General features: G+C 35.3%; 1 protein-coding gene across 1 annotated transcript in view; it reads right to left on the reverse strand.

The window, feature by feature from the left end:
* Hnmt (histamine N-methyltransferase) overlaps positions 1–27,848 on the reverse strand; it is a 39,719-nt gene that overhangs the window by 3,221 nt on the left and 8,650 nt on the right. Inside the window, exons 3-5 of the mRNA XM_090342873.1 lie at positions 12,556–12,663; positions 11,244–11,374; positions 5,700–5,793 (exon numbers count right to left, since the gene is read on the reverse strand). Of these exons, the coding sequence (XP_090198999.1) occupies positions 5,700–5,793; positions 11,244–11,374; positions 12,556–12,663 (333 nt within the window). The remainder of the gene's footprint in view (positions 1–5,699; positions 5,794–11,243; positions 11,375–12,555; positions 12,664–27,848) is intronic.

A 27,848-nucleotide genomic window follows, 5' to 3' on the forward strand; every position in this document is an offset into this window, starting at 1 on the left:
AGACAGCCTCTTCAACAAGTGGTGCCGGTGAACTGGTTAAGAACCTGCAGAAAATTAAATTTAGATTTGTCTTTGTCACCCTGCACCAGGATTAACTCCAAATGGATCAAAAACCTCGAGGTAAAAGCAAATATACTGAAAACTTTACAAGAAAGAATAGGAGATACACTAGGTCTCCTTGACACAGGTTGAAACTTTTTTAATAAGGACCAAGAAACACAACAAATCAGAGAAAGTCTGGATAAGTGGCAGTGCATTAAACTGCAGAGCTTCTGTATGACAAAGGACATAGCTAGCAAATTAACTAGAAAGCCTACAGAGTGGGAGATCTTCACTAACCATACATCAGACAAAAGCCTCATATCTAAAATATATCAACAGCTCAAAAAATTGAATCACTCCAAAACTAATCTCCAAAAAAACAATCATCCCATTAAAAGATGGGCCAAACACTTAAAGAGAGTCTTCTCTGAAGAAGAAATAAGAATGGCCTATAGACACATGAAGAAATCCTCAACATCTCTGGCCATAAAAGAAATGCAAATAAAAACAACTCTAAGATTCCACCTCACTCCAGTTAGAATGGCCAGGATCAAGAAAACTAATAACAACAGATGCTGGAGGGGATGTGGTCAGGAGGGATCACTACTACACTGTTGGTGGGAGTGCAAACTTGTTCAACCACTATGGAAAGCAGTATGGCAGTTCCTCAAAAAACTAAACATAGAGCTCCCCTATGACCCAGCAATTCCACTACTTGGCATTTACCCAATCATCCAGAAACAAGAACATACTAAATCCACTAACACAACAATGTTCATTGCAGCACTATTTACCATAGCAAAGATATGGAACCAACCCAGATGTCCCTCAGTTGATGAGTGGATCAACAAGATGTGGTATTTGTACACAATAGAATTCTATGCTGCTGTCAGAAAAAATGACATTGCCCCATTTGTTAGGAAATGGAAAGACTTAGAAAAAAATCATATTAAGTGAAGTAAGCCAGACTCAAAGGAACATAGGCTCAATGGTTTCCCTCATTTGTCATAATCAGTAGAAACCTTGAGCTTTCCTAGAAGCAATTTACAATAGAACAAAACCTAGATATATAAGGCCATATAATATGACACTAAAATGAAAGGACCTCCAGGATACAGAAAAAAAAGCCATATAATGATTGATTGTTGTCCTTAATGTACTATGTTATCTCTCATCTCTTGCTGTACCTTGTTTATCTCATACTGTTACAGCATTTCACCTTGTTATCTGATATATTGGATATATGGGTATTTGGTATTTGAAATCGGATAGGTGGGAAAACAAGATGAGGGGCTGGGGGGTGGTGAGGGAAATGGGGACCAAGACATGAGAAAGGGTATCAATGTATGTGAAATAATGCATCCTCTATCTGGTGAATATAATGTAACCCTTCTATTAATTACAACAAAAAATAAATGTAGAAAAGAAAAAAGAAAAAATGGTGAATTGTGCTAGCCAGATGGATCGACTTACGAAAAACTGCCTGCAGCCAGGCAAGGTGGCTCACGCCTGTAATCTTAGCTACTCAGGAGGCTGAGATCTGAGGATCACAATTCAAAGCCAGCCTGGGAACTAAAGTCTGTGAAACTCTTTTTTCTAATTAACCACCAGAAAACCGAGAGTGGTGCTGTAGCTCAAGGGGTAGGGCAGTAGCCTTGAAGAGCTCAGGGACAATGCCCAGGCCCAGAGTTCAAGTCCCATGAGTGACAAAAAAAAGGAAAGAAAAAAGGAAAAATTGCCTGAATCTTTCAGTAACTGGGTTGACTTCTACATATTATATCCTAAGCTTTAGAAGACAATTCAGCAATACCTGTTGTATTTAACTGAAAATTCAACCTAGCATAGAGGCTATACGTACTTATCCAATGTTTGAGGACTTACCTCAACTCGGGAAAAAAAGAAACCGTAAATATATAGTCTAGTTAATTGTCGTACTTCTAATATTTCAGAAGATGGATAGATAGTTACAGGAATTGTTCTAGAAAAAGATGGCATTGGAATGTGGCAGAAAAAAAAAACTCAGTAGAATTTAAATAAAATGAGCCTTGTGAGACTGTGTTTAAAAATCTTCCATTCCAAAGACAGCATGTTGTCTTCCCAAATGAAAGTCTCTCTGATCATCATCATTATTAGTTTTAACCTGGCAGAGAAAAAGAACCAAGCACTAATTGCAGAAAATTTGCTTGTGTCAGTGCTGTGACTCAGTGCCATTTCTGAGCTGAGCAACACACACCCCTGATTGATGCATTACCATAATGGCTCTGAGTGAGTACACATATGGTGTAACATTTGCTTTCAAATCTTTTTCTCCCCTACTGTATAAAAAATAACACACATTGACTTGCCATATCCTTAGGTAGATAAAGACAAGACTAACAGAAAGCACTGGCACATGGCACTCATATTATTCTACTATTATACATTCCTCAATTAAAATATTTAAACCTTTTAATTCCTCTTCTTTTTTCCAAACCAACTCTCTCTCATTTTCGTAGTCAGAAATGTCTGTTAGTTATCACTATGAGGATATTACCTGAGTTGAGCAAGTTCTCTAATGTATTCTCAGGAAAGGCTAAGAAATATATCATTTAATTCTGATTTCAGTTTTTTTCTTTTCCTAAGTAGCTTTATTGATTTATATCATATTGCATTTGTCTGGATTTTTCTTATGAAATATACATACACACATGTGTGTATGAATGGGTCTTTTATTGAACATTTTATTCCTATGTATTAAACCCACCCGCAAATATATCGAAGTTTCCCTACTTCCTAATTTCTTACCCATATATTAAAAAGAAAGTATCAAAGTAAATAAATCCCTTTTTTGATAGAGGGTACATTTCCCCAAGTAATTTTAGTTCTGATATCACATGTAAAAATAAAATGTATTCGGCTCTATTAAAAACATTTTCTGACAGTTATGGGGCTTGAACTCAGGGCCTGAGCACTGTCCTTGGGCTTTTCTCAAGGCTAGCGCTCTACCCTTGAGCCACAGCACCACTTCCAGCTTTTTTCTATGTATGTGGTGCTGAGGAATCAAACCCGGGTCTTTGTGCATGCTAGGCAAGCACTCTACCACTAGGCCAAACTCCCAGCACCCTTGAAGATTTTTGTTGTTGTTGTTTGCCAGTCCTGGGGCTTGAACTCAGGGTCTGAGCACGAGTGCTTGGGCTATTTTCTCAAGGCCAGTGATCTGCCCCTTGAGCCACAGCACCATTTCCAGGTTTTTTTCTATGTATGTAGAACCAAGGAATCAAACCAGGGTCTTGGTGCATGCTTGGCAAGCACTCTACCACTAGACCATACTCCAGGCCCTAAAAACATTTTGAGTATCTTCTAGTGCCAACATCTTTACAAAGGTCTGAGATTACTTTGAGATGAATAGACTTTGATTCCCTAGGGAGTTCTGATCTGCCTGGACATCTCTGAGGGGTATGACCCCAGAAATATTTATAGTGAAGGAGATGAGGGAGACAAACCAACTATGTTACTAAAGAAAAAAGCATCAGTCATTTACTCCATATTTTGGTCAAGCATGAGCAAGTATAACTTAGTTATCTCTAGAAACATTTTAGTTGATCACTAAGTTGAAGATGATAATCAACATATTTAACAGTTTTGTTTTGCTTTTTTTGTAGATTTGCCATTTTGTCTGTAAACTATACTGAGAAAGGTGATGTCCTTGTGTATATTTTGACTTCATATTTAATTAATTTGCTTAACATTTCTGATAATAAAAACAAAAACAAAACTCAGAGAATTTAGACAGAAGTGGAATATTCAAAATGAAATATTGAATAAAATATTCTTCTTCTGATCAGTGGTTCTATTTTGAAGAAGAAATAACTGTTATATTTCTTCTACAAGGGTTAAAACTTGAAATAATGACTATTTCAAGTGGCTACCGAGTTCCAGTTTAATAATCTGACCACTATTATTTTCTGAATTCTTATATGTATGAACAATATCTATTAATGATTTATGTATTTTTATTAGAATAGCAGTCTCCCATTCTGTGATAATTAATATAAAACCTGTGAAATACCTATTGAGAAAGTTAATAAAATGTTTTCACCATATAGAAATATATTGAATACATTTTGACTCAACTACTTTCCAAAGAAGGCTGATTGCTGACTCTTTACTCTCTTTTGATATTTCCCCATACATTCTTATTTACACAGTACATCAGATATTAGGAAAAATATAATGACAGTATAATTATCCAGAAATAGCTTAATTTGGAGATCAAATTTATACAAGTAGGAAGTTAGTGTTCTACAAAGTTAATGTATCTACAAAGGGCTAAGTAAATTCTTAAATTCATGTAGAATATTCATATCATTTTCTATATATCTTAGGTAGATATGTATCATAAACACTACATTATAGTAATTGAACACTAACTATACTTTTGCGAACTGATGGAGAATAGATCTGCTATTGGTATCAAATATATCCTAAACTCAAACCCTATGGCTTCTAGATAAATCTTTGCCTGCAATATTTCTTCTGATCATGGCAAACAGACTTTATCCAGAGCTGGTAGGTAAGTTTACCTTTGTATTCCTAAATCTAGTACAGAGTGCTTCAGACAGTATTTAAACAGAGGTTGGTAGGAAGGACTAAGTGAACATATTCCCTTCCAAATAGAAAATCAAACCTTGCTCACATAAATGAGCACTTTGAACTGACTAGAAGTAAAAATAGTACATCAAAATGTTCCCTTGGTGAACAGGTTGTATAGTGAAGCTTTTCATTGCCAAGCTCTCATATAAATTTCTGCCCAAGATTACAAGGAACAACCATATTTGCCATTTTTAAAGTTATTCCTTGTATCTGAGAGGAAATTAATTTTATGACATATGGTTTTTGCGTATGAAGTCTGCTGTATCTTAAGAAAAATAGTCACTGCTGTGTATTTAGAATTAATCCATGTGCACTGGGTATATAATTTGTTAGAACTGCTGCCTCAGAAAAGTACTGTATTGAATGGATGACCTCAACAATTTTAGCATTTTATTTTCTGACAACATTTACTTATATTCTTGATGTGGCACTTCCTATAGCCATGGCAGCAACATAATATGATGAAGTGTCTTCTTTGCAAACAAAACAATACCACAAAACAAATTGAATAGACTATTCTGAAAGGTATTTTAGAAAAGCTATAATGAACAATGCATGTAATTTCTCCACAAAAGCCAATTAACTGGAAGTTGTGGGCATTCCACATATTTAACTTACTTATTAGTTAATGTGACAGAAGGAGAAAAGTGCATTCGGTGGTACAAGAAAGGTAAATATAAATATTTACTGTTTGTAATCTAATTTTAAAACAATTGCTTGAATTTTCTCTGTTACATAAAAAAAGTTCATATATACAAGACAAGGAATTTTTAAGAGAAATAAATAAATAGATACAGAATTCCATTATGCACTTAAATTAAGAGCTGTTGTGAATATAATTTCTAGTAGTGTAAAAATTAGTGGAATGTAATCAGAAACCAAACTGGCAACAGAAACAAAAGATACTAGCTTTCCAAAAACAAACAAACAAACAAAAAACAAAACAAACAAACAAAGAACATGAATGTGTGCATATATACATACAGTTGCCCCTTTAAAATTCATTCTGAATGGAGACAACTTACCTGATACAATAGTAATGAGAATCTTCGCTTTGACAGCTAAGATACTATGGAAGAATTTCAGAGTAGCAGGGATGTCTTTTACATAATACAGCATCTAAATAAGAGGTCACAGAGATATTAGATACTTTTTTTTTTGCCAGCCCTGGGGCTTGAACTCAGGGCCTGAGAACGGTCCTTGGGCTTTCTCAGGGCTAGAGCTCTACCACTTGAGCCATATCACCATTTCCGGCTTTTTTTCTATGCACGTGGTATCAAGGAATTGAACCCAGGGCTTCGTGCATGCTAGGCAAGCACGCTACCACTAGGCCAAACTCAGACTCAGAAATTAGATACTTTTTAATGATGAACTCTTTGCTACCTGAACTGGGAAGTTTGCCACTGGGAAGTTTGGTTTTCAAATTATGCATATTTTCGGTTGTTAACAACAACTTAAATTTTTTGAAGACCAAAGATATTATATTTGGAACTAGAATATTAATGTAAGAAAATATTTGGAAAAAGAGAAAAGGATAGCATTTTGCTCTTCTGCAGCCAAATAGCATCAGATTTACTTTTTGGCTTCCATAACACACATTTATAGCTGAAAACACTGACTACCCTCTACATGATGACAGCGAAACTATGCCTTTTCTATACTGTATGAATTATAATACTCCCAGGGAAAACTCTTATGGGCACCATAAGAATATACCCTATTTGACAGAACATTGTTTTAAATCTCGGTGTTTATACCAGCTTTCCCATTATGCTTGGGTATGCTTTTTACCCCTTAAATCACAACAAAATATAACAGATTATTAACAATGAGACATACATCAGGACATGGAACTAGGTAAGATGTATGTTTACATGGTTGGTCAAGATGTTAAGGAGTTAACCCATCCATAGAAATTTTTTCTTCTTTTTCATATATTTTTATTGTAATTAATAGAAGGGTTACATTGTATTCACCAGACAGAAGGTGCATTACTTCACAAACATTGATACCATTTTTCATGTCTTAGTCCCCATTTCCCTCTCCTCACCCTTTGCCCCTCACCATGTTTTCCCCCTTTCCCTATCCGATTTCAAATAACCAAATAAGCTTATCAAAATATGTCTGCCTGGAAGTGGTACTGGAAATTGAATTCAAAGCACCACTCTTACAAGACAGGATAACTTGAGTCACACATTCAGTCTCTTTGATTTCAGATTGTTTTTCAGATAACATTTCATATTCACTTGACCTGGGTTGACCTTAGAAACATGATCCTTCTAATTCCACCTCCAGATTTTCAAGTGCCTGGGAACCCACCCTGTTTTAATAATTCTAGAGCAATTCCCAGTGAAGTGCTCTCTGGTCCATGCAACATACAGAGCTTGGTATTTCACACTGGAAATGGGAAATTTTCCTTAATTGTGTATATCCCTCTGCCACTAAGGAGTCTACACTTCGCAGATGCTTTTTACATCTCAACTTCATTTTTCCTTGGCAAGAATTCAATATTCCTTTCAATATTCCCCATGAGAGATTCATTGTATAAAGGAAAAAATAAACTAGGAATCTTTCACATGAATAAACTAAACTAAACTTGCATATGTTCCATGCTACCCAGAAGGTCATGTTTAGGATCATACAGTGTTCACCAAAGGGACAGAAGATAGGAAATGAAATTCGGTTAAATAATATTAAGTGAAGTAAGCCAGACCCAAAGGAACATAGGCTCAATGGTTTCCCACATTTGTAATAATTAGCATACATCTAGGACTCTCCTAGGAGAGGATTACAATAGCTGAAAACCTAGGTACTTAAGATCATATATGATGAGAATAAATGAAAGGATATCTAGGATATAGAAATAAGAGCTTTATCTTGTGTGATTGTTGTTCTTAATGTACTATGTTATTTCTCTTCTCTTTTGTTGACCTTTGGTTAATCTTATATTGCTACTGTGTCTGACCTTATTACCTGATATATTGTATATGCATTTATTTGTTTATTTGAAATAGGAAGGGAAGGAGGGGAAAGCAAGTTGATTGGGAGGAGTGGGGGGGAGCGAAATTGAGACAAAAAAAGAGAAGGGGTATCAGTGTGTGAGAAGTAATACACCTATTTCCTCACAAATGTAAATGTAACCCCTCTATACATTATACCAACAATAAAAAACAATTCTTAACATTCTCAACATTTTATCAACTCAGTGTTCACTGTAAATTCAAAGATCTCAGTGAGTCTCAGGCAAAAATGTGAAGTATCTACTATGGCCAACTACTTTTCCATCCCAATTATGTCATTGCCATAGCAGAAACTTAGGGTTTGAGCTATTGTAGTCCTTTGCTAGGAGAGTACTAGATGTATACTTATTATTACAAATGAGGGAAACCATTGAGCCTATGTTCCTTTAGGTCTGGCTTACTTCATTAATATGATTTTTCCAAGTCTTTCCATTTCCTTATGAATGTGGCGATATCATTCTTTCTGATGGCAGCATAGAATTCCATTGTATATAAGTACCACATTTTCTTTTTTTAATTGTAATGTATAGAGGGGGTCACAGTTACATTTCCCAAACAGAGGGTACACACACTGTAAGTACCACATCCTCTTGATCCAATCATCTACCTAGGGGCATATGGGTTGATTTCATATCTTTGCTATGGTAAATAGTACTGCAATGAACATCATTGTGTTAGTGGCTTTAGTATGTCCTTTATTTCTGAACATTTGGGTAAATGCCAGGGAGTGGGATTGCAGGGTCATAGGGGAGCTCTATGTTTAGTCTTTTGAGGAATCACCATACTGCTTAGTCCTTTGAGGAATTAACCAGAGAGGTTGGATGAGTTTACACTCCCACCAACAGTGTAGTAGAGATCCCTCCTGGCCACATCCCCATCAGCAGCTGTTATTAGATTTCTTGATCATGGCCATTCTAACTGGAGTGAGGTGGGATCTCAAAGTTGTTTTGATTTGCATTTCTTTTATGGCCATAGATGTTCAGCATTTCTCCATGTGTCTAGAGGCCATTCTTATTTTCTCTTCAGAGAAGTCTCTCTTTAAGTCTTTAGCCCATCATTTAATGGGATGGCTGTTTCTTTGAAGAGAGTCAATTTTTTTAGCTGTAGATGTATTTTAGATATGAGGCCTTTGTCTATTGAATGGCTAGTAAAGATCTTCTCCCACTCTGTGAGCTTTCTATTTAACTTGCTTTCTCTGTCCTTTGCCACACAGGAGCTCTGCAGTTTAATGCAGTTCCATTTGTCCAAACTTTCTTTAATTTGTTGTGTTTCTAGGTTTTTATTAAGAAAGTTTCAACCTGTGCCAAGGAGACCTAGTGTATCTGCTATTCTGTACTGTAAAATTTTCAGGGTATCTGCATTTACCTCAAGGTCTTTGATTCATTTGGAATTAATCCTGGGGCAGGCAGAGAAGGATCCAACTTTAGTTTTCTGTAGGTGCTTAGCCAATTCTGCCAGCACCACCTTTTGTAGAGGTTGTCTTTCTTCTATTCTATTTTTTTTGGGCTCCCTTAACAAAGATTATGTGACCATAGGTCTGTGGGTTGATTTCCAGGTGTTCAGTTCTATTCTATTGGTCCTCAAGTATATCCTTATGCCAGTACCAAACTGATTTGCTTATTACAGCTCTGTAATAGAGTCTAAAGCTTGGTATTGATATTTCTCCAGCAATGTTTTTTCTGCTAAGGATTATTTTTGCTATATGTGGTCTTTTATTATTCCATATGAAATTTTCGATTGCCTCCTCTATTTCCTTAAAGAATGACATTGGGATATTGATGGGTATTGCATTGAATTTGTGGATAGCCCTTGGCAGGACTGCCATTTTCACTATGTTAATTCTTCCAATCCAGAAGCATGGGAGGTTTTTCCATTTTCTCAGTTCTGCTTTATTTTCCTTTTTCATGGTTTTAATGTTTTCATCGCAACACTCTCAATTAATTCCTATGTACTTTATTTTTTTGAGGCTATTGCAAAAGGAGTTGCTTTCCGGATTGTTGTCTCATACCTCTCATTGTTGGCATATAGGAAGGTGGTTGATTTTTGAGGGTTAATTTTATACCCTGCTACCTTTCCAACGTTTTGAATCAGCTCAAGGAGCTTGGGAGTGGAGTCTATAGGGTTCTTTAAATACAGAATTGTGTCATCTGAAAAGAGGGAAAGTTTCACTGCTTCTTTCCCTATTTGGATCCCCTTTATGCTTGCTTCTTGCCTTATTGTTCTGGCTAGGAATTCTAATACTATATTAAAGAAGAGTGGAGAGAGTGGGTATCCTTGATTTTAGAGGAAATGGCTTTAGCTTTTCACCATTTACTATCATGCTACCTGTAGTTTCGTGAAATGGTAAGAATATTCACAGCAAAAAAATTACAAAGACATAGGTCAGAAAATGTAGAATAGTCTGGAAGGGAAAAAAGAATAGTTATAAGAATTGTTATAACAAAAGTGAAAAAAATTGCAAAAAGAGGTGAAAAAAAGCAGATCATCAAAGTCACAATATTTTTTAACAAAAAGAATGAAACTCAGGAAAAAGCAGAGATAATATGTTTTGACAAAAAGAGACTTCTATAAGTAAATGGAAGATGGAGGTGACAGACACAAGGGCATTTATGTTTGCAACTGTAGAAGAAAAAAGGTAAATTTCCTTCTGATGATTTTTGTCTTCTTTAGCAGTATGAAGAGAGGTAATCCATTGGAAAGGCGTGGTAAAGAACTGGTGGCAGTTTGAATTGGCAGAAGTAAGTTGCAAGAAATAATTATGTGAGCAGGCAGGAAAAGAAATATAACATCTAGAGTTGGTTGAATAACATTAAGTATTCTGTAATCAGCAAAGGATTTTGCCAGCTCATAGGGAAATGTGAGGCTGTCAAAATAGGTCAACAAGGAAATTTTCTTCCTTTTGTTTCTTATAATCTTGTTCCTTTTAAGTGACTCTGGTTTTAGCCTCTGGGAAGCATTATTTGGTTGATAATCATGTAGTGTATTTAAACTCTCCATATCATCTGATAATAAGTAACTTCTAGTGTGTACATATTCCTCATAGTGTCTAGAATTAGATACACTTTCCATCCATATGCCAATTGCTTGTCATTGGTTGTTGCACCACAGAAATAAATTCTTATGGAATGAGTACGTGAAGAATCATAAAATCTTTCCCTTCTGTTGTATGCTCATTATACAGGCCATCCATTGAAGTAAGAAATAAAAAGATTAAAAAAAAGATTCAGAAAGAAAAATCTGAGACATTGGATTTTGGAGACCATTAAGATAATTGGAAAACAGGTTATGCTACATTATTGTTCAACTCTTCTCCAGTCAATGCATGGATTGCTACTGTAGAAGACCAATCCATCACTGAAAAGTCTATGAGTGTGAAGTAAAGAAAACAGGGTAGTTTGAGGTTAAGAATTTTAGTGCTATCAGTACCTTCATTTAGATATGTAATGCTCACTTAAAATATTGGAAGTCAAGGTTTTGTTTAAAAATGGAAATATGATGCATTTTCAAGAATCTTCTTTTTGATAGTATGTTATAATAAATAGTTCTCACCTGAATCATGTGAATAAAGTCCCACTTTTGGAGCTCTTTTTTCTCCATCACTCTATTTTGATATTCGGATGATGTCTCCTTATGCCAAACAAACTTTATGTTCTCCAAGTTTGATTTCTTGGCTACAAGCTCTAAAATACAGAGAAAGGGTGGTGCACCATTTATTTTAATTGCAAATGTGGAACCCATTTCCATTTAGAATTTTAATGCAATCAATGCTACATACATAACAGATATAAACCCCATTTTTCTTTTTTATGTAGCTCAGAGAAAATAGAAGGTTCATTTTTTTTTTCCATTATGAAATGAAATTGGAGGTAACAGAAAAGAGTTATTAGAGTAATTATGAGAACTTGGTCACACAGGGGTTATATTATCTTGATGTTAATGAGAATCAACTGGTAAATTTTATTGATAGAAAATTGATACAAAATGGGTGAAAGAATTGTGTAAGCCATGAGTAAGCAAACAATGACACACAGGCTTTCCTTGGTGTAACACCTATTTTGTATGGAATAGAAGCCAAGGACATACTATTGTATTTTCTAATTTTGAGTCTCTGTCATTTATGTTTACAGAGATAAAAAGCAGGGAGGATACAAGACTCTTCAAAGTATTTGGTGTGTGATGACAGAGACACATAATACAGGGATATGATGATATATGCTACCCATTGCCTGTCTGCCTATATTGATAATTTTATATGTCCCATAATAATGTTACAAATACCCAAATGGTCTTTGGTAAAGCACAGTCACCTACTTCTTCATTCATTTTTAAATGGTTCAGACAAAATAAAAAGAAGGATAATATTTAATTAGATAAAAATAATATACACTCAAATATCAATATTAGTAAAGTTTTATGACAAAATGTCCATGCTTGATCTATAACTGTCTTTGGGTCATGATATCAAAATCTATTATCTGTCATAGAGACTATGTGACATTTTACTTTTTGGCCCCTTCCAGAAAATGTTTGCCAATTTCTGTTGTAAACCATTAAAGATAAACTGTTTAAGGGTAGGGACTTTATTTAAATATTTCTGAATGAATGAATGGTTCTGTCTTTAAGAATAAACATTAATGATGACAGAGGAACAAATAGAGAATCAATAAAGGAATCTAATTATTCACTATTAAGAGTCTGTGGTGTTCAGTCATGCCTGCCAAGAATTAATTAGGTTCTTCTTCCAGTAGGCTTATGAAGAGCACAATGCAGCCAGCATACTATTAATCATTCCAAGCAAAAAATGAGAAGTGGAAAGCCTTTGGCAATAGGACTGGCATGTAGCATCATAGGCTACTAATACCTTTGTACTTGGCAATTTGATCAGCACTGGGCTCAATAACTTCATTGTTGATACAAACTCCTGGGTATTGATTCTGGACTTTGGAGAGAATTTGGAGATCAATTTCACCTAGAAGATAAATATAAGGAATAGGTTACATCATTACAGAAAGAAGTGATTAAAAGCCATTTAAGCTGATTTATTACCTTTCTTGACTTCATATCAACTACCATAAAGAGTAACGTTAAATTGTTATTCTGTGATGCAGAGAAGCTAGGCTTCAAGTAGGAATCATAAAAATATGATTTGAGGATGTGTATTAATGACATTCATTTATATAATCTTTAATAACATTATGTTTTGTCAAATTAAAGATATCATTGACTGTAGTAAATAATCATTTTTATTTTTGTTTTACTAAATGAGAAAATCTCTGTCCAATACAAACTGAAAGATATAAATTAAATCAGACATGAAAATTGGAAGAAAGTGTGCTTTAAAACTAATATAGTAATCTAAGCTGGACTGTTGACATTATGACAGATAACCAGATAGATGTAAAAGTGATAGATATGTTTTTAAAACCATATTCAGTATACATGTTATATACAAACATTGTATACAAATGTGTGTCAAATATTTCCTTCAAAAACTAAAAATAAAATAAGTGGAGGCAGGGGCAGGGAGTTTGGGCTAGTGGTAGAGTACTTGCCTAGCATGCAAGAGGACCTGGGTTCTATTCCTCCATACCACCCACATAGAAAAAAATCAGAAGTGGTTCTATGGCTCAAGTGGTAGAGCTCTAGCCTTGAGAAAGCCCAAGTTCAAGCCCCAGAACTAGAAAAAAAAAAAATTAAAAAAAAAAACAACCAAAGCAAGCAGAGGCAGAGGCCTGCCTCATTCATGTGGTAATGACCCTAAATTCAAACATAAACTGAATAATAAAATAAAATAAAATGGAAGAGACACAAAAATGGAGACACTGGCCTAGGGGTAGACTGAGGGAAATTAAGAGGGAAAGAATCCATAGGAACAGGTCAGAACAATGCAAAGCTCACAGAAGGACCTCATTCTAGAGGTCTGACTCTCCAAATGAGGAGAAAAGAATTCAGGCAAGTGAAGGATTGTAGATGTTGAAGGTAAGATGACAGAGGCACAAAGTCTTAAAGGAAAGCATACATAAATTCCAGCAATTTAGAGTCCTTAGAATACTTCTAAAAAAGACAGAAGTGGGGCCCAGAGTTTGGCCTAGTAGTAGAGTGCTTCCCTAGCATGCACGAAGACCCGAGTTCGATTCCTCGGTACCACATACATAGAAAAAAGCCAGAAGTGGTGCTGAGGCTCAAGTGGTAGAGCTCTAGCCTTGAGAAAGGCCAAGGACAGTGCTCACACCTTGAGCTTAAGCCCAGGACTAGTAAAAAAAAAAGACAGAAGCTCTCTAACACAGAGGAGTTCACTGAAGTAAATGGAATAGATGTCTAATCATTGATTCATGTGTCAGCTATTAATTGACAGTTTACATGTGCCAGGTTCTATATTAAGCTCTAGCAAAGGAAGATTGAAAAGGACAGGTAGATCTTCCACTGATAGGAATTCAGCCTCTAAACCTGTGTAGGAGATGGAGTAAGTTAGAAAACCTTGATCTACAAGTCTACTTTCTCTGTGTACTCGATACATATGTCCTTAGTCATATACTACTCCAAACTTCATTTTCCTCCTCAGGAAAACATCAGAAAAGTAATATTTCATTTATTAGTTGAGAGGATTTTAGGACAAAATGCATGGAAACCAGAGTGCAAGGTAGAGCTGACCATGACCAAATGTGAGCTATTAAATATTTCTGGCAACCTTGAATACCTCTTCCTAAAATATTTCCTTCTCTCCCTATTGCTGATGGTTCCAAATTAAGTTGCACATTTTTATCTGATTAGGTTATGATGTTGACCTTCATTAAAATGGAAATACCTCTTGGCAACATAAGCATATGAAAATTAGGTTAGTCTTTAATGTTTTGGCATAAATGACATTAACAGAACCTTTTTAAGGTTAGACATGGCAGGGAGCAAAAGCATGGGTGATGAGATTAGAGCATGTAGATTGTGGATGAGAATGATAAAGAGTTGGAGAAATCTAAGTGCAGAGGTCACTCTATGGCAGAGTGAAAGCCCAGAGGTTGTTAGGGACTCCAACTCTGGAGATGGTTTGTGTGGAAATGGAGGAAGGTAAGTAGAAAGAAAGCTGAAATGAAGGAAGAATGAAGCCTAATTTTCTCCAAAGAAAAACCTCTTACTTCTTCCCTGAGAATTGTAACTATTATTTACTGGCCCTTTAGTATTTGGGCTAAAAAAGATCTGGAATACCTATATTATTCCCAATCAGATAAAATGATGTCAGTGTATTGAAACTCAGGATATTAATACTACACTTGAAGTCCTATCTGTCTAAATTGAAAGCGATTGTTCTAATGTTCTTATAAAAGGAAATAAGAAGATGCCAAATACCAAAATAACATAAAAAGTCTCTCTATAGCAGCTACATTGCAATAGTAAATGATGAAGGTAAAGTCAAATAAGAAAAGCTTCTGGTCAGAGCTACTATGAGAGAACTGAAAGAGTGGTCCCTTTGTCCCAGAGGACTAGAAGATGAAAGTTTTGCTCTGATCTTGCCTTCTATCAGCCACTATCTTTTAATTACAACAACAACAACAGCAACAAAAGACATGAACTATGAAGATTCCAACTGAAATGCCACCATTCCTCCCTGCGATCACAGGATTTGATTAGTTCCTCTCCTAAAAGAAACCTAGAAATTTCACAACTACTCAAATAGCAGATTAATCAAATCTACCCAGTCCCAGGTTGGTATAGGACTCAGTAGTCCCTCCTTCTGGGTCACAGAGAATCACTGACAAAGGACTTTGTTAGAGCTGTCATTGTGGTGGAGAGGCCAGGTTGGACATCAAAGGTGGTTAATTTTATTAAATGTACAACTTTAAAGATGTTGGCAATTAGGAGATTATGTATGGGGAAAGGGGTGCATGGATAATATTTGTAATTTCCTCTCAATTTTGTTGAGAATGTAGAATTTCTTTTTTCCCCCTTTTCTCTTTTTTTCATTGTATTTTGTAGTGGGGATAATGTATAGAAGGGTTACAGTTACATTTGTCAAGTAGTGGTTGCATTAGTTCTCAAACCTTGATACCCCTTCACATATTTTTTATTGTATTTTGTAGTGGGGTTAATGTATAGAGGGGTTACAGTTACATTCATCAGGTAGTGGTTACATTACTTTTTGAACCTTGATATCCCTTCTCATATTTTTGTCCCTCTTTCCTTCCCCCCATCATCACCCAATCATCTTGTTTCTGCCCCTCCCTTCCCTAATTCAAATAAACATTTATACAATATACCAGGAAATAAAGTCAGATACAGTAACAACTTGAGATTAACCATAAGAGGAAAAAAGAGAAAAGAAATAACTTCACATAGTACATTTAGAAACAACAATCACATAGATGAACCTCTTGCTTCCATATCATTTTGTAATTCCAAATGGACCAAATACCTTGAGGTAAAAACAGATATCCTGAAAACTTTACAGGAAGGAATAAGAGATACATAGGACTCCTTGGCACAGGTCGAAACTTTCTTAATAAAGACCCAGAAACACAACAAATTAAAGAAAGTTCAGACAAATGGGATTGCATTAAACTGCAGAACTTCTGTATGGCAAAGGACATAGCTAGTAAGATAAATAGAAAGCCTACACAGAGGGGGAAGGTCTTCACTAGCCATACAACAGACAAGGACCTCATATCTAAAATATAGCTACAGCTCAAAAACAAATCCTCAACGAAACAACCAACTCATTAAAAGGTGGGCTAAAAAACTTAGAGACTTCTCTGAAGAAAATAAGAATAGCCAATAGGCACATGAAAAAAAAATGCTTGTCATCTCTGGCCTTAAAAGAAATGCACATTCATGGAGCTGGGAGTTTAGCCTAGTGGTAAAGTGCTTGCCTAGGATTCATGAAGCCCTGGGTTCCATTCCTCTGTACTACATTCCTCTATACTACTATAGTGGCGCTGTGGCTCAAGAGATAGAGCTCTAGCCTTGAGAAAGCCCAGGGACACTACTCAGGCCCTGAGCTAAAGCCCAGGAATGGCAAAAGAAGAAGAAGGAGAAGAAGAAGAAGGAGGAGGAGGAGGAGGAGGAGGAGGAGGAGGAGGAGGAGGAGGAGGAGGAGGAGGAGGAGGAATTTCTTTTAAGATAATTTTGAAATAAACAAAAAAATCGTATAAATGCCTTCCCTGAAATAAAGATCATGACAGAACTAAGATTTGTTTCATTGTATTATAGCTAGTTTAACTATTTAGCATCTAGTAATGCTTTCTTGAAGCTTTTCCCTGTGTTATTCATTATGTTTTTAATCATTCAGGATCCGTTCCTTCCTTTCTCCTATTTCCCTGGCTATTAGTTTTCCTATTAAATGACTTCCCTTTTTCTTTTCTGTTCCCATCCTTTTTCTCTCTCCTTATTCCTTTCATCTGACTAGCACCTATATGTCTTCAACTCTATCATCATGACTAGTTAGTCTTGTCTTTCTTATAACAGTCTAGAATTCAACTCTGAATCCTCCAAATAGTAGTAGATATTCTACAAATGACAGGAGTTGGAGGCAGAAAAAGAAAACCCACTTGTCTTCTCTAATTGAAATTATTTCTTTCCTTCACTTACTTGCCTCACTAGCAAAAGCTTGATTCCAGTTAATTTGCTAGAAAAGAAAAAGGGATTCTAAATTTCTAGGTTGAACAACCGAGCTGGGTTGATCATAAATCACTGAAAATTTCAGGCCCTCTTACTGTGATACAGGAGTAAAAGAGATCCAAAGAAACAGGAAGCAGGGAAGTAACCATTTATTTTTTTCCCATCTGAATCCTTCTGAATTGGAGCCATACAGCAATGAATGTGTTCCAGCTGATCACCATTAAACTCTTCTAGAGAGCACACAGCCAACAGAATGTGCCAAAAGGAAACTGAACTCATGATCATCAAATAATTCAGACATTCTCAGAACATTCAGGATTAAATGAAAAGCATAAGAAGTCAGGAGGCTTCCCTAAGGAAGAGTGGAACATGTCCAGTTAGAAAATTTTTCTCCACATGTGAATGGCCAGTAAGTATTACTTGATCCTAACTTCAATTTCTCTCTCAACTACTTACTTTTACATTCTAACCTTTGAAGCATATAGCCAACAGTTTTTATTAACTGAAGACATACTAAGAAGGCTGTTTCCTTCTTTTTTTTAAGTACCAAATTTGTGTTATCAAGGGAGAAATAATAATGATGAAATAGCTCTATTCAAACATTGTCTTTTCCCTTTCTCTTCTCTTTCTTCCCCTTTTGTGAATAGCAAAGCAAATGAATGATTTTGAAGTCCGGGCATGTTATGATGATATAACAACTGATTTTCTATTTGATCAATGTGTAGAATTTCACAGTGAGGCAAATCCAAATATCTGTCAGCATGAATCAATTGGTTATAAAGCACTTCCTTTGAATGCTCAGTGCTCAGATGATACTCATCGAATTATCTCAGAGTGATGGTATTATAGCTTAGTTTAAATTTGATTTAAACTATCTATAATTTAAAAGGTTTCTACATAAGTTTAGATCAATTATTTTAAGGGCTTGCTTATTTCTCAATTAAAAACTCTTTATAGATGGTTAATTTTTTGTGTTGATGCAAATGTGCCATGATATACCCAGGATATCTTGATATTTTGGGGTGAGACTGACTTTTGGATCAATTCATTAAATAAGGCAGATTGTCTTCTCCAAACAGAGTAGGCTTCATCCAATTAGAGAAGGTTAAAATTTAAAAAATAAATTAAAAAATTAAACTGAGCCTGGGTATTGGTCCTGAAACCTAGATTGAAATTGCAGAATCTTCTTGGATTTGGAGATTGCCAGACCTTTGGGACTGGAACTTACTACCAACTTCCCTGTATCACCAGCCTACAGACTACAGACCACAGAATCACTCAATCTCTATGACCATTTGAAACAATGTCTTACTTTATAGGTGGGTACTATTGTTTCTCTGGAGAATAGTATTTCTGCCTTATCATTATCAGCCAAATAATAAACAAAGGACTCTGCAATGATAGGTACAGGCATCAATGAATTATAATTTTATGTGCAAATAACTATCCTAAAGCATGTAAAACCAAATACAGATTGTATTAGTACTAATTCAACATTTAGCGTAGTGTCATTATTTATCTCTTGACATTTTAACATGGTACTACCTAGTTTCTAACCAAATGCTTTCAATGAGAGGTCTTTATTTTAATTGGGCTCTCATGTATTGAGTGAATATTTGATTTTATAAAAACACAATCATGTAGTTTTATAAAGTATGTTTGCAATACAATAAATAACAGTATATGAAAGAGGTGTCCATATTAAGAACAGACATGATCTTTATTTAGTGACCCAAAAGTCTGTTTATCTGAACTAGAATATTTTCACATTTAATAACTGTACGAGGGAGACTACAAATATGGCTTACAAATATGAGTAAGTAGGTAGATATGTGACTTGATGGACAGACAAATGTACAAACTGATAAGTGAACAAATAACTTGTTGAATGACTATGAAAAAGAAGAATGTGGTCCAGGAGTAGCCTACTGGTAGAGTGCTTGCCTAGCATGCAGGAACTTGGTTTTGATTCCTTGGTACTACATATGTTAAAAAAAAAAAAGCCAGAAGTGGTGTAGTGGTGCTGTGGCTCAAGTGGTAGAGCACTAGCCTTGAGGAAAGCCCAAGGACAGTGCTCAGGCCCTGAGTTCAAGCCCTGGGACTGGCAAAGAGAAAAAAGAAAGAGGAGGAGGAAGAGGAGGAGGAGGAGGAGGAGGAGGAGGAGGAGGAGGAGAAGAAGAAGAAGAAGAAGAAGAAGAAGAAGAAGAAGAAGAAGAAGAAGAAGAAGAAGAAGAAGAAGAGGAGGAGGAGGAAGAAGAAGAAGACAGTCAAAAAGGAATTGACAACTTGGGAAAATAGATTTCCTAAGTTCTCTACTATGACCAAGAAGAAAGCCAAAAATACCTCTTAAACATATCAATTATATTTGAGTTAACAGCAACCAAAAAGCAGAAAACGGAAACGTTTCCTGATTCACCCTCCCTTTTTCTGTCTCAAAGTAACATGCAAATTCTCCTTTACTGGGAGTTAATTCTAGATTCTTGTTAATCTAGAGTAAATTCAGAAGTATTTAAAAACAAAACTTAATCTTAGTTTCTTTGCACAGAACTACATTTATTTTTAGGTTCCACCTTTATTTAGAAGCAAAACACTGTTTATTTTCCTTTGTTCTGAATTTCTAGCCAAATTTACCTTTTTTTAAAAAGTGGTCTAGGCCTCTGCTTTGAGTTATTTAATCTTATCTTTCATGTGTTATTCACTGCACATGTTAAAATGTGCATCTCTCTTCTTTTTGCAACTCTATTATCTGTCTCTGTCTCTCAGTCTCCCTCTCTCTCTCTCTTTCTTTTTCTCCACTCCCTCCACTGCTAGTCCTCTAGCTTGTGAAACTGATGCTATGCCATTTTACATTTGGTTCGTGCTTTCATCCCTGATTGTTTCTGATTGTTGGGAGATGTAGTCTAGCAAACTTCCGGACCACGTGGCCTTGAGTCATGATATTCCAGATCTCAGTTTCCTGAGTAGCGAGGACTCAAGGTATCAGTCACCAGTGTCCAGCTATTTTTCTCTTCTTATTGTCATTGCTTACATTTGTCTGTCCCAGTTAAGATCTCATTAGGGTGGCGAGGAGAAAATATTTTTCAATATATTATGTGAGCACACAAGGAATTTTGAAACATATAGACTGGTAAAGAGAGACACATATACATTAAGTGCAATAATTTGCTACAATACCATGTGAATATCTCTAGAACAAATAATGAAGGTATAAATGCCCAGTAATTGGTTGTCATGAAGAAAAGAGAGAATCAGAGATGCTGGGAGTAATCTGAGGAGGAGATAACCTTTGGGCTAGTCTGTGTGTTTACTCTGTTCTAGGTTTTCCAGCATCTATTCTAGAGCTTTAACATAATTATGAGTAACTGGAAGATAGCATGTTGTTTATGGTGGAGGTTTCCTGACACAGGGGATGAATCATAGGGTTTAGGGAAAATTAGATATGAGCTGAGGCCCCTGCTCCATCATCTACAAGTATCTGACCTTAGCACAATAAATCCTCTGAACTTCTGGCACATATGAGCTGGTTTGATTTTTTAAGTGAAACTGGAGAGAATGACCAGAGTAACATAAAGAAATATCAAGCAACAGGCCTTCAATACAGCTTGGTTACTCTTTGGTTCCTCTTCTGAAATACAGAGGATATAGGTGGTCTATGCTATCAGAGTATAAAATGAAGGTCAAAACAAAAAAATATTGCTTTGAGATTTTCACAAAACTATCTCAACATAATTTACTTCCAAAGTTAATATATTTTAATTTAGTTGAAAGTTATTTTTAATAGATTGAATAATGAATATTTTTTTCTGTTGCTTTCCTTCTTGCATACCAAAATGAGCTGACTTTTTATTAGGAAGCTAAATAAATGGTAATTAAAAAAATCTCCTTCCCTGTAAATAACTATAATTTGAGCTACCTTATTGCTCAAACCTGCCACAAATATAAAATCAATTCCCATGACTGTGGGCTATTTGGAGTGGTTATACTTAAATGTAAAGTCACACATTTTTGGATTTATAGTGTCTTGCTTTTATGAGAGCTATATTTTAAGTATACCATGTTGCCACTTAGTAAGAAAAATTAGTGCATAGGGTGATAAAATTGAGCCCATGTTCAGTATTGCCAACAATTACCATATGCCTATTTGTTAATGTTTTTCTTTGAATTTGTTTTTCCATAAGTCAAGGGGAATATGGTCTATGTTCCAGGATCACTGTGTTAAAGGCACAATGCATCACACTTCATGATATATAAAAATATTCAATAAATCAAAGAAAATATTTTTCAACAGCTATAATATGAGAGCATCTAGTCACTGAAATACAGAAGTAAATAAAACAAACAAAAACGTTATCTGTATAGTGAATAATAAGGACCACAGAGAAAATCAAATAAAAAAAAATGGGAAGCTGAAATAGAAGGTCTCTGTGATTTTCAATTGAATGTTCAAGTAAGCTTCCTGGAAAAGATGACATTTACAAGAAGCCTGAAGGAGAATAGGAATGAGAGAAAGAGAGATTTGCCTTTCTAAATGTGTATCTCCATAATAAAATGACAACTGGGATGTCTGGCTTATCCTACTGACTGATCCTACATAAAAATGAAACACAAATCCCTGCTTGAGAACTCCAGACAGCCCCAAATGAGAAAATCTGTAGGTCAAGAAAATGAAGAATTTGAGACTGGAGACTTCAGCTGTTTGATCTCACTCAGCCTCCTTTTGCTTCGTTTCTCATTACTGAAATACGTATGAATTCCTTAGATTATCAGCAGGAAATTTTTTATTCTGTTACATGCTCCAATAAGATTATTATCAACTTCAACCTTGTTCCTGCTACTAAACTATCAGGCAAAAAAAATGTTTCTAGGAAGAAAGATTACTCAGATAACTTTGTACTTGGAAAGGAGAAATAATTTCGGCTATTGGTATGTTACAAGAATAAGAACAATCTGATTGTGAGCTGCAGTGTGAAAGATAGAAGATTCTTGAAAGATCCTCATTCTTTTTCCTTCTATATCTCTACTTTTCCCCTGGGTGCCCCAGCATAGAAGCAGTTTTCTTAGTATGAAAGGAAGAGAGCAGAATATTAAAATAGTTGTAGGGTCTCAGGACAGAGATTATAAATATAAATTCTGAGTCAAATGGGCATTGCCATTTGCATTCATGTGTCTTCTCACCCTTGGCCCAGGAAATCTACTGCCTGAATACTTTGCCACTGCTGAATGCCTATGAAAGCCATGTTGCCAAAACATTCTATGAAATATAAACATAGAGGAAATGCCCCAAAGGCTGTAACCATCGAAGTGTAGAAATATTTGACAGACAACTCAGCAAAAAAACTTCAACTTATAATTTTTAAACATATAAATACTGAAACTTTTCTTTAGTACATACAAACAAAAGGGTGGATCCTAAACTCTATATAAATAAACATATGAAAGTTGTTTTTACTTCATTATTTTTGAGGCAGAATCGGTCCCAAATTGAGTCCTGTCTCTGCCTCCCAACTACTGGCATAACAGCCCTATGCCACTGTTTTTGGCTTTTTCAGTTACTCTTAATGAAGTATTTCCTTCTATTTTCTTTAGAAAAGAAAACTGCTTGTGCTAGCCAGAGTAGGCAAAAATAATCCATCATACTAATTGTCTCTCTCTCCTTCCATCTCAATTCTTACCTGAGATTCACTCCATTCATTCCATCATTAATGACACAGATTTTCCTGAAGAAAACGGCCATTTATACTTGATTGGGAGCCAATAGTCAATAAAATCTGTCTCCCATGAAACATAATAGCCACAAATAAACAACAAATACCACCAAGAAAGGAGGACAAGAACCTTACTTTTAATTAGCCTCATCCTCAGACTTTGTGAGTCCAAGTTCAGTTGGAGACAGGCACAGAAGAAATGATAGACTAAAGTAAGAGTTGCAATCCATACTACAAAGAAAAGCTCCAATTGCTCGTGGAACATTTGTTCAGATACAGTACTGCTACGAGTGAATCAAAATCTTGCAAGTTGGCATAATAATGTGTTGGGGCAGTAGGATAAATTGCCACTACTTAGCTAAAGAACCAGGGATTCTATTCCCTACCCTTTTCACTCATGTGTCATATTAAGAGTTTTAATTGGATATATTTTTCCATCTCCAGTTATAAAATATTATGGAAAACTCAACACAGGCATCAAATAGCAAACAAAACAAACATCTCATTGCTAGAGAGAGCAAACTTTTTCATTTACATTTACTTTACTCTTAAGCATTTTTCTTTCCAGCTGCCATCTAAGTATGATCATCATGTGTGTTTACGAGTAGTTCTGCATTTCTTACCTGGGAGTAAAAACATTAATATTGTATTGAAATGTATTGAACTGTGTTATTTGTAATGGCTTTATTGTATTGTGTAAAAATAGATTTATGAAATAATCTATTTAATGGTTAATCTTGTATATAACACAAATAAAAGAGCATGTATGAAATATGGTTTTATATGTATATATTTACATATGAATGTGTGTGTGTGTGTGTGTGTGTGTATTTTCTTTTTGCCAATCCTGGGGCTTGAACTCAGGACCTGAGCATTGTCCTTGAGTTTCTCAAGGCTAGCACACTACCACTTGAGCCACAACACTACTTTCAGCTTGTTTTGCGTATGTTGTACCAAGGACTTTGTGTATACTAGATAAGCACTTTACCACTTAGCAACACTCCTAGCTAAATGTGTATATACTATGTACAAAGTTAATATATTATATATAAGTGAATACATACATATAAAGTCATTATATGCATAACAATGAGTCGATTAACAATTTTGTATACACTATGATGAGCCTGGAAGATGCCTAATGACACAATTGTTTTTGCATTAGTATCTGTATCTCATACTATCCATATAGTGGCAAAAATCAGTTAAGAATGCACATGTTGGAATGAAATAAGACTGTACTACATGGGTGTATTTATATAATGTGCATAACATATATGCTTATACATATATGTATACGTACATTTCTGTATATACGTATGTATGTATGTATGCTCCTGTTAGGTGGAGCTAGGGATATAATTTGGTGGTAGAATATGATCTAAGCATTCATCAAACCCTGGGTTCTATCCTTAGCACCCAAAGAAAACAAAACAACAACATAAAAGAGAACTATCTATAGAGTTAACTCTATATAGTTTTAAATCATTTCCTATTGTGAGAAACCTAATCAGGATCCCCACATTTAGGGAAAAGAAGTTTTAACTTTATTTGGTTAATTCCAAGAACTAGGATTGACATTCAGAATGAGATTCTTCATCTGTGTTAATACTCAAAAGAAAACAAGACTAAGGAGAGGCGCAAGCTGCAGGGCAAGGGCACTGGCTGAAGAACTTCTGGCTGTTAGCACAGGCGCAGAAGCCCTCCCCCTAGGTGAGTACTGTCTGTTCACTTGTGGGAACCTAGGACACAGGGACTAAGGGTTGAAAAGTGGGTAGGCAGCAGAGGCACTGAAACAGCACCAATGACTGCGGAGGGGCAGCAGGGGAATGGCCATTTGCCAATTATTTCAAGACTAGCCAATAGCATGAGCAAGCAGAACTATTTATGATAGTATCAAATTACTTTCAGGAAAATATCAATTCTTTTCATAGCATACATGAAAGACTGCACAGTGTGGTTAATAATAGGCTTTTTAAATCTTCTCACTGAACATTTAAATTCTTGAGGTTTTTGTTTGTTGGATTTTTTTTGGTTCTTTTTGGGGGGATATTTGGATTGAATATACAATCAGTAGACAACCAGATATTTGTCATCATCTCTCTCAATTCATTACTGTTAATATTAAGAGACCCTGAACAATGACTCTAATTTCTGTAGTTTTCAAATCCCAGAGTATATATTATCAGGCATATCATCCTAAAATGAAGTCAATAGACACCCATACAAGAGCTGTACCGTATGCACATGTGTTATGATATTATATTTAACAGGAAATGTCAAATAAAATCCTATTCACTAAGATATCTCAAACAGGCACAAAACTTCCCAGAGCCAAATGTGTCCTTGAGGAAAATGACAGAACATACATACATCACAGACTTTCAGCTTGCTTTTAAACAGTCAAAACCGTGAATGAAAACCTGCCAAATGCTAACAGAGTTAGAATATACCATATTTCTTTCTGTTTATAGTACCTGTATTAGGCCACCACTGCCTTCCTAATTTTCAGACTTTACAATGGAGTTTTATTTGTTTTTCTAAGTATATAGTCATTTAATCTGCAAATAATGATAGTTTTGTCTCCACTCTGCTCATTATCCCATTTTCTGTTTCAAGCCTTATTAAATTAGCCAAAACAATCTTGTTTGCTCTGCTTTTAATGACAATGACTCTAACATTGTTGCCTTGTGTTCCATCCCCTCAAATCTGTAATAGACTTGTTTTTAAACAGTAGGTTCACATTCCCTGAAAATCTAAAATAAAATACAATGAGATAAATTCTCTTACTAAAATTACATACTTTTTAACTGTGTAGTTAAGAATGATTTACATTCAAGGCCCCAAACCCTAATGAAAGTAGTCCTAAAACAAAAATTATATATATATATATATGTATATATATATATATTTCTATTACTTTCTAATAGTGAAGTAAGCAAGTTTTTATTTATCTTAAATTATAACTAATTATAATCTGGACTGAAAATTTCCATCAGGCTCATGAAAATTCACTCCTCTATACAACTAAACATTGTGATGGCCACAGCATATAGGAATGCTCATCAACCATAGATTTTTCAAGACTACAAGTACTTTTTTAATAAAGCTGGTCCAGGAGTTTAAAGTCAGGACCTGGGTACTGTCATTGAGCCTCTTTGTGTTCAAAACTGGTTGTCTACCATTTCAGTCACAGCACTTTTGGCTTTTTCTGAGTGGAATATTGAAGATGAGAGTTTCAGGGGACTTTCTTGCCTAGCTTAGAACTCAATCCTCAGATCTCAGTCTCCTGAGTATCTGGGATTACAGACATGAGCCACCAGAATCCAGCTCTGAAGTACTTTTAATGACCCAACACTCAAGGGGAATTTTGTCCGAGTTCCTCTAAATCAAATCTGAAAGATGTTTTTCTAGTCCACGTTAACATTCACAAAATAACAGGTGACTCTTCATTTCTCTAAACGCGTGCTTTCATTTCTAGATAGTTTCAATTATTAGCAAGTTCTCACAATGAACAAAGAAACCGTTCTCTAAGCCTTTTGGGAGCAACTTAATTTTTTATATTTTATTCAATAGGAAACACCTTGTTTTTTCTTTCAGATGTATTTTATTGTCGGGGTGATGTACAGAGGGATTAGTTACATTTGTCATTACTTCTTGAACATTGATACCCCTTCCCATGTTTTTCTCCCACTTTCTCTCCCTACACCCCCCTCCCATTTGTCTTGATTTTTCCCCTTCCTTTCCCTATTTCAAATAAACAAATAAATTTATATACAACATACCAGGTACCAAAGTCAGATACAGTTACAACATGAGATTCACCATAAGGAGAAAACAAAAAGGAAAGAGAGAGAGAGAGAGAGAGAGAGAGAGAGAGAGAGAGAGAGAGAGAGAGAGAGAGAGAGAGAGAGATTACAGTGGCAATAGATGCCTTCAAGTTATTTTATCTTCCTTCACTTCCTTCATCATTTAAATTACTGACATAAAATGTTGGCTTGCTGTATATAATTAAAAAAAAACATTGACCTTTGCATTTTAACTCCTCCTGGTTTGCTAGTTTGTAAACCTGCCATACTGGCTCTTCTAGTTCTTACTTTTCTTTTCCTTTGTTCTTTTGTTCTTTTTTTTTTTTTTGTGCTAGCCCTGGGGTTTGAATTCAGGGCCTGGTCACTGTCCTTGAACTTTTTCAAAGCAAGTGCTCAACCACTTGAGGCACAGCACCACTTCCCTTTTATTTGTATATATGAACCCAGGACTTTGTGCTTGCTAGGCAAGCCCTCTACCACTAGGCTCCACTCCTAGCCCCACTCTTTTAGTTCTTAATTATACTCACTCTATTCCTATCCAACTAGTTTAAACTTCTACATCAGTTTACGATGATATTCATGAAAGAAGATAGGAATCTGATAAGATTAGATTGTCAAATAATTAGCCATTACTAAGTACCTAATCTCTTCTTTGGCAACTTAATAAGTAATTTTTTCATCTATCTCATACAATTGGTTAGCTTGAACTAATGGGACCCCTATTTTGTTTTGCCTTAGTTGTTTTCACATTTTTGTAAAGTGATAGTGTTATCCAATGGTCTCTGAGTTCTCTTCTACTTTTTAGCCTCCATAGGAATTCTATGTAGAACAACAAAAAAATGTCATTTAAGATACTTGGTTTCAACATATTCCAGTAAAACTACCAAAAAGATGAAATACTGCCTGTATTTCATGTAGGAGTAACTAAGCTGAATTTTAAAATGTTAAATATATATACTATAGTATTATATAGTATACACTAATTGGATTGGTAGTCAATAGGTTATTGAAAACAAATATAAAACCAAATAAAA

Source organism: Megascapheus bottae, chromosome 12, assembly GCF_031878675.1.
Source record: "Megascapheus bottae isolate mThoBot1 chromosome 12, mThoBot2.hap1, whole genome shotgun sequence".
Taxonomy (NCBI): domain Eukaryota; kingdom Metazoa; phylum Chordata; class Mammalia; order Rodentia; family Geomyidae; genus Megascapheus; species Megascapheus bottae.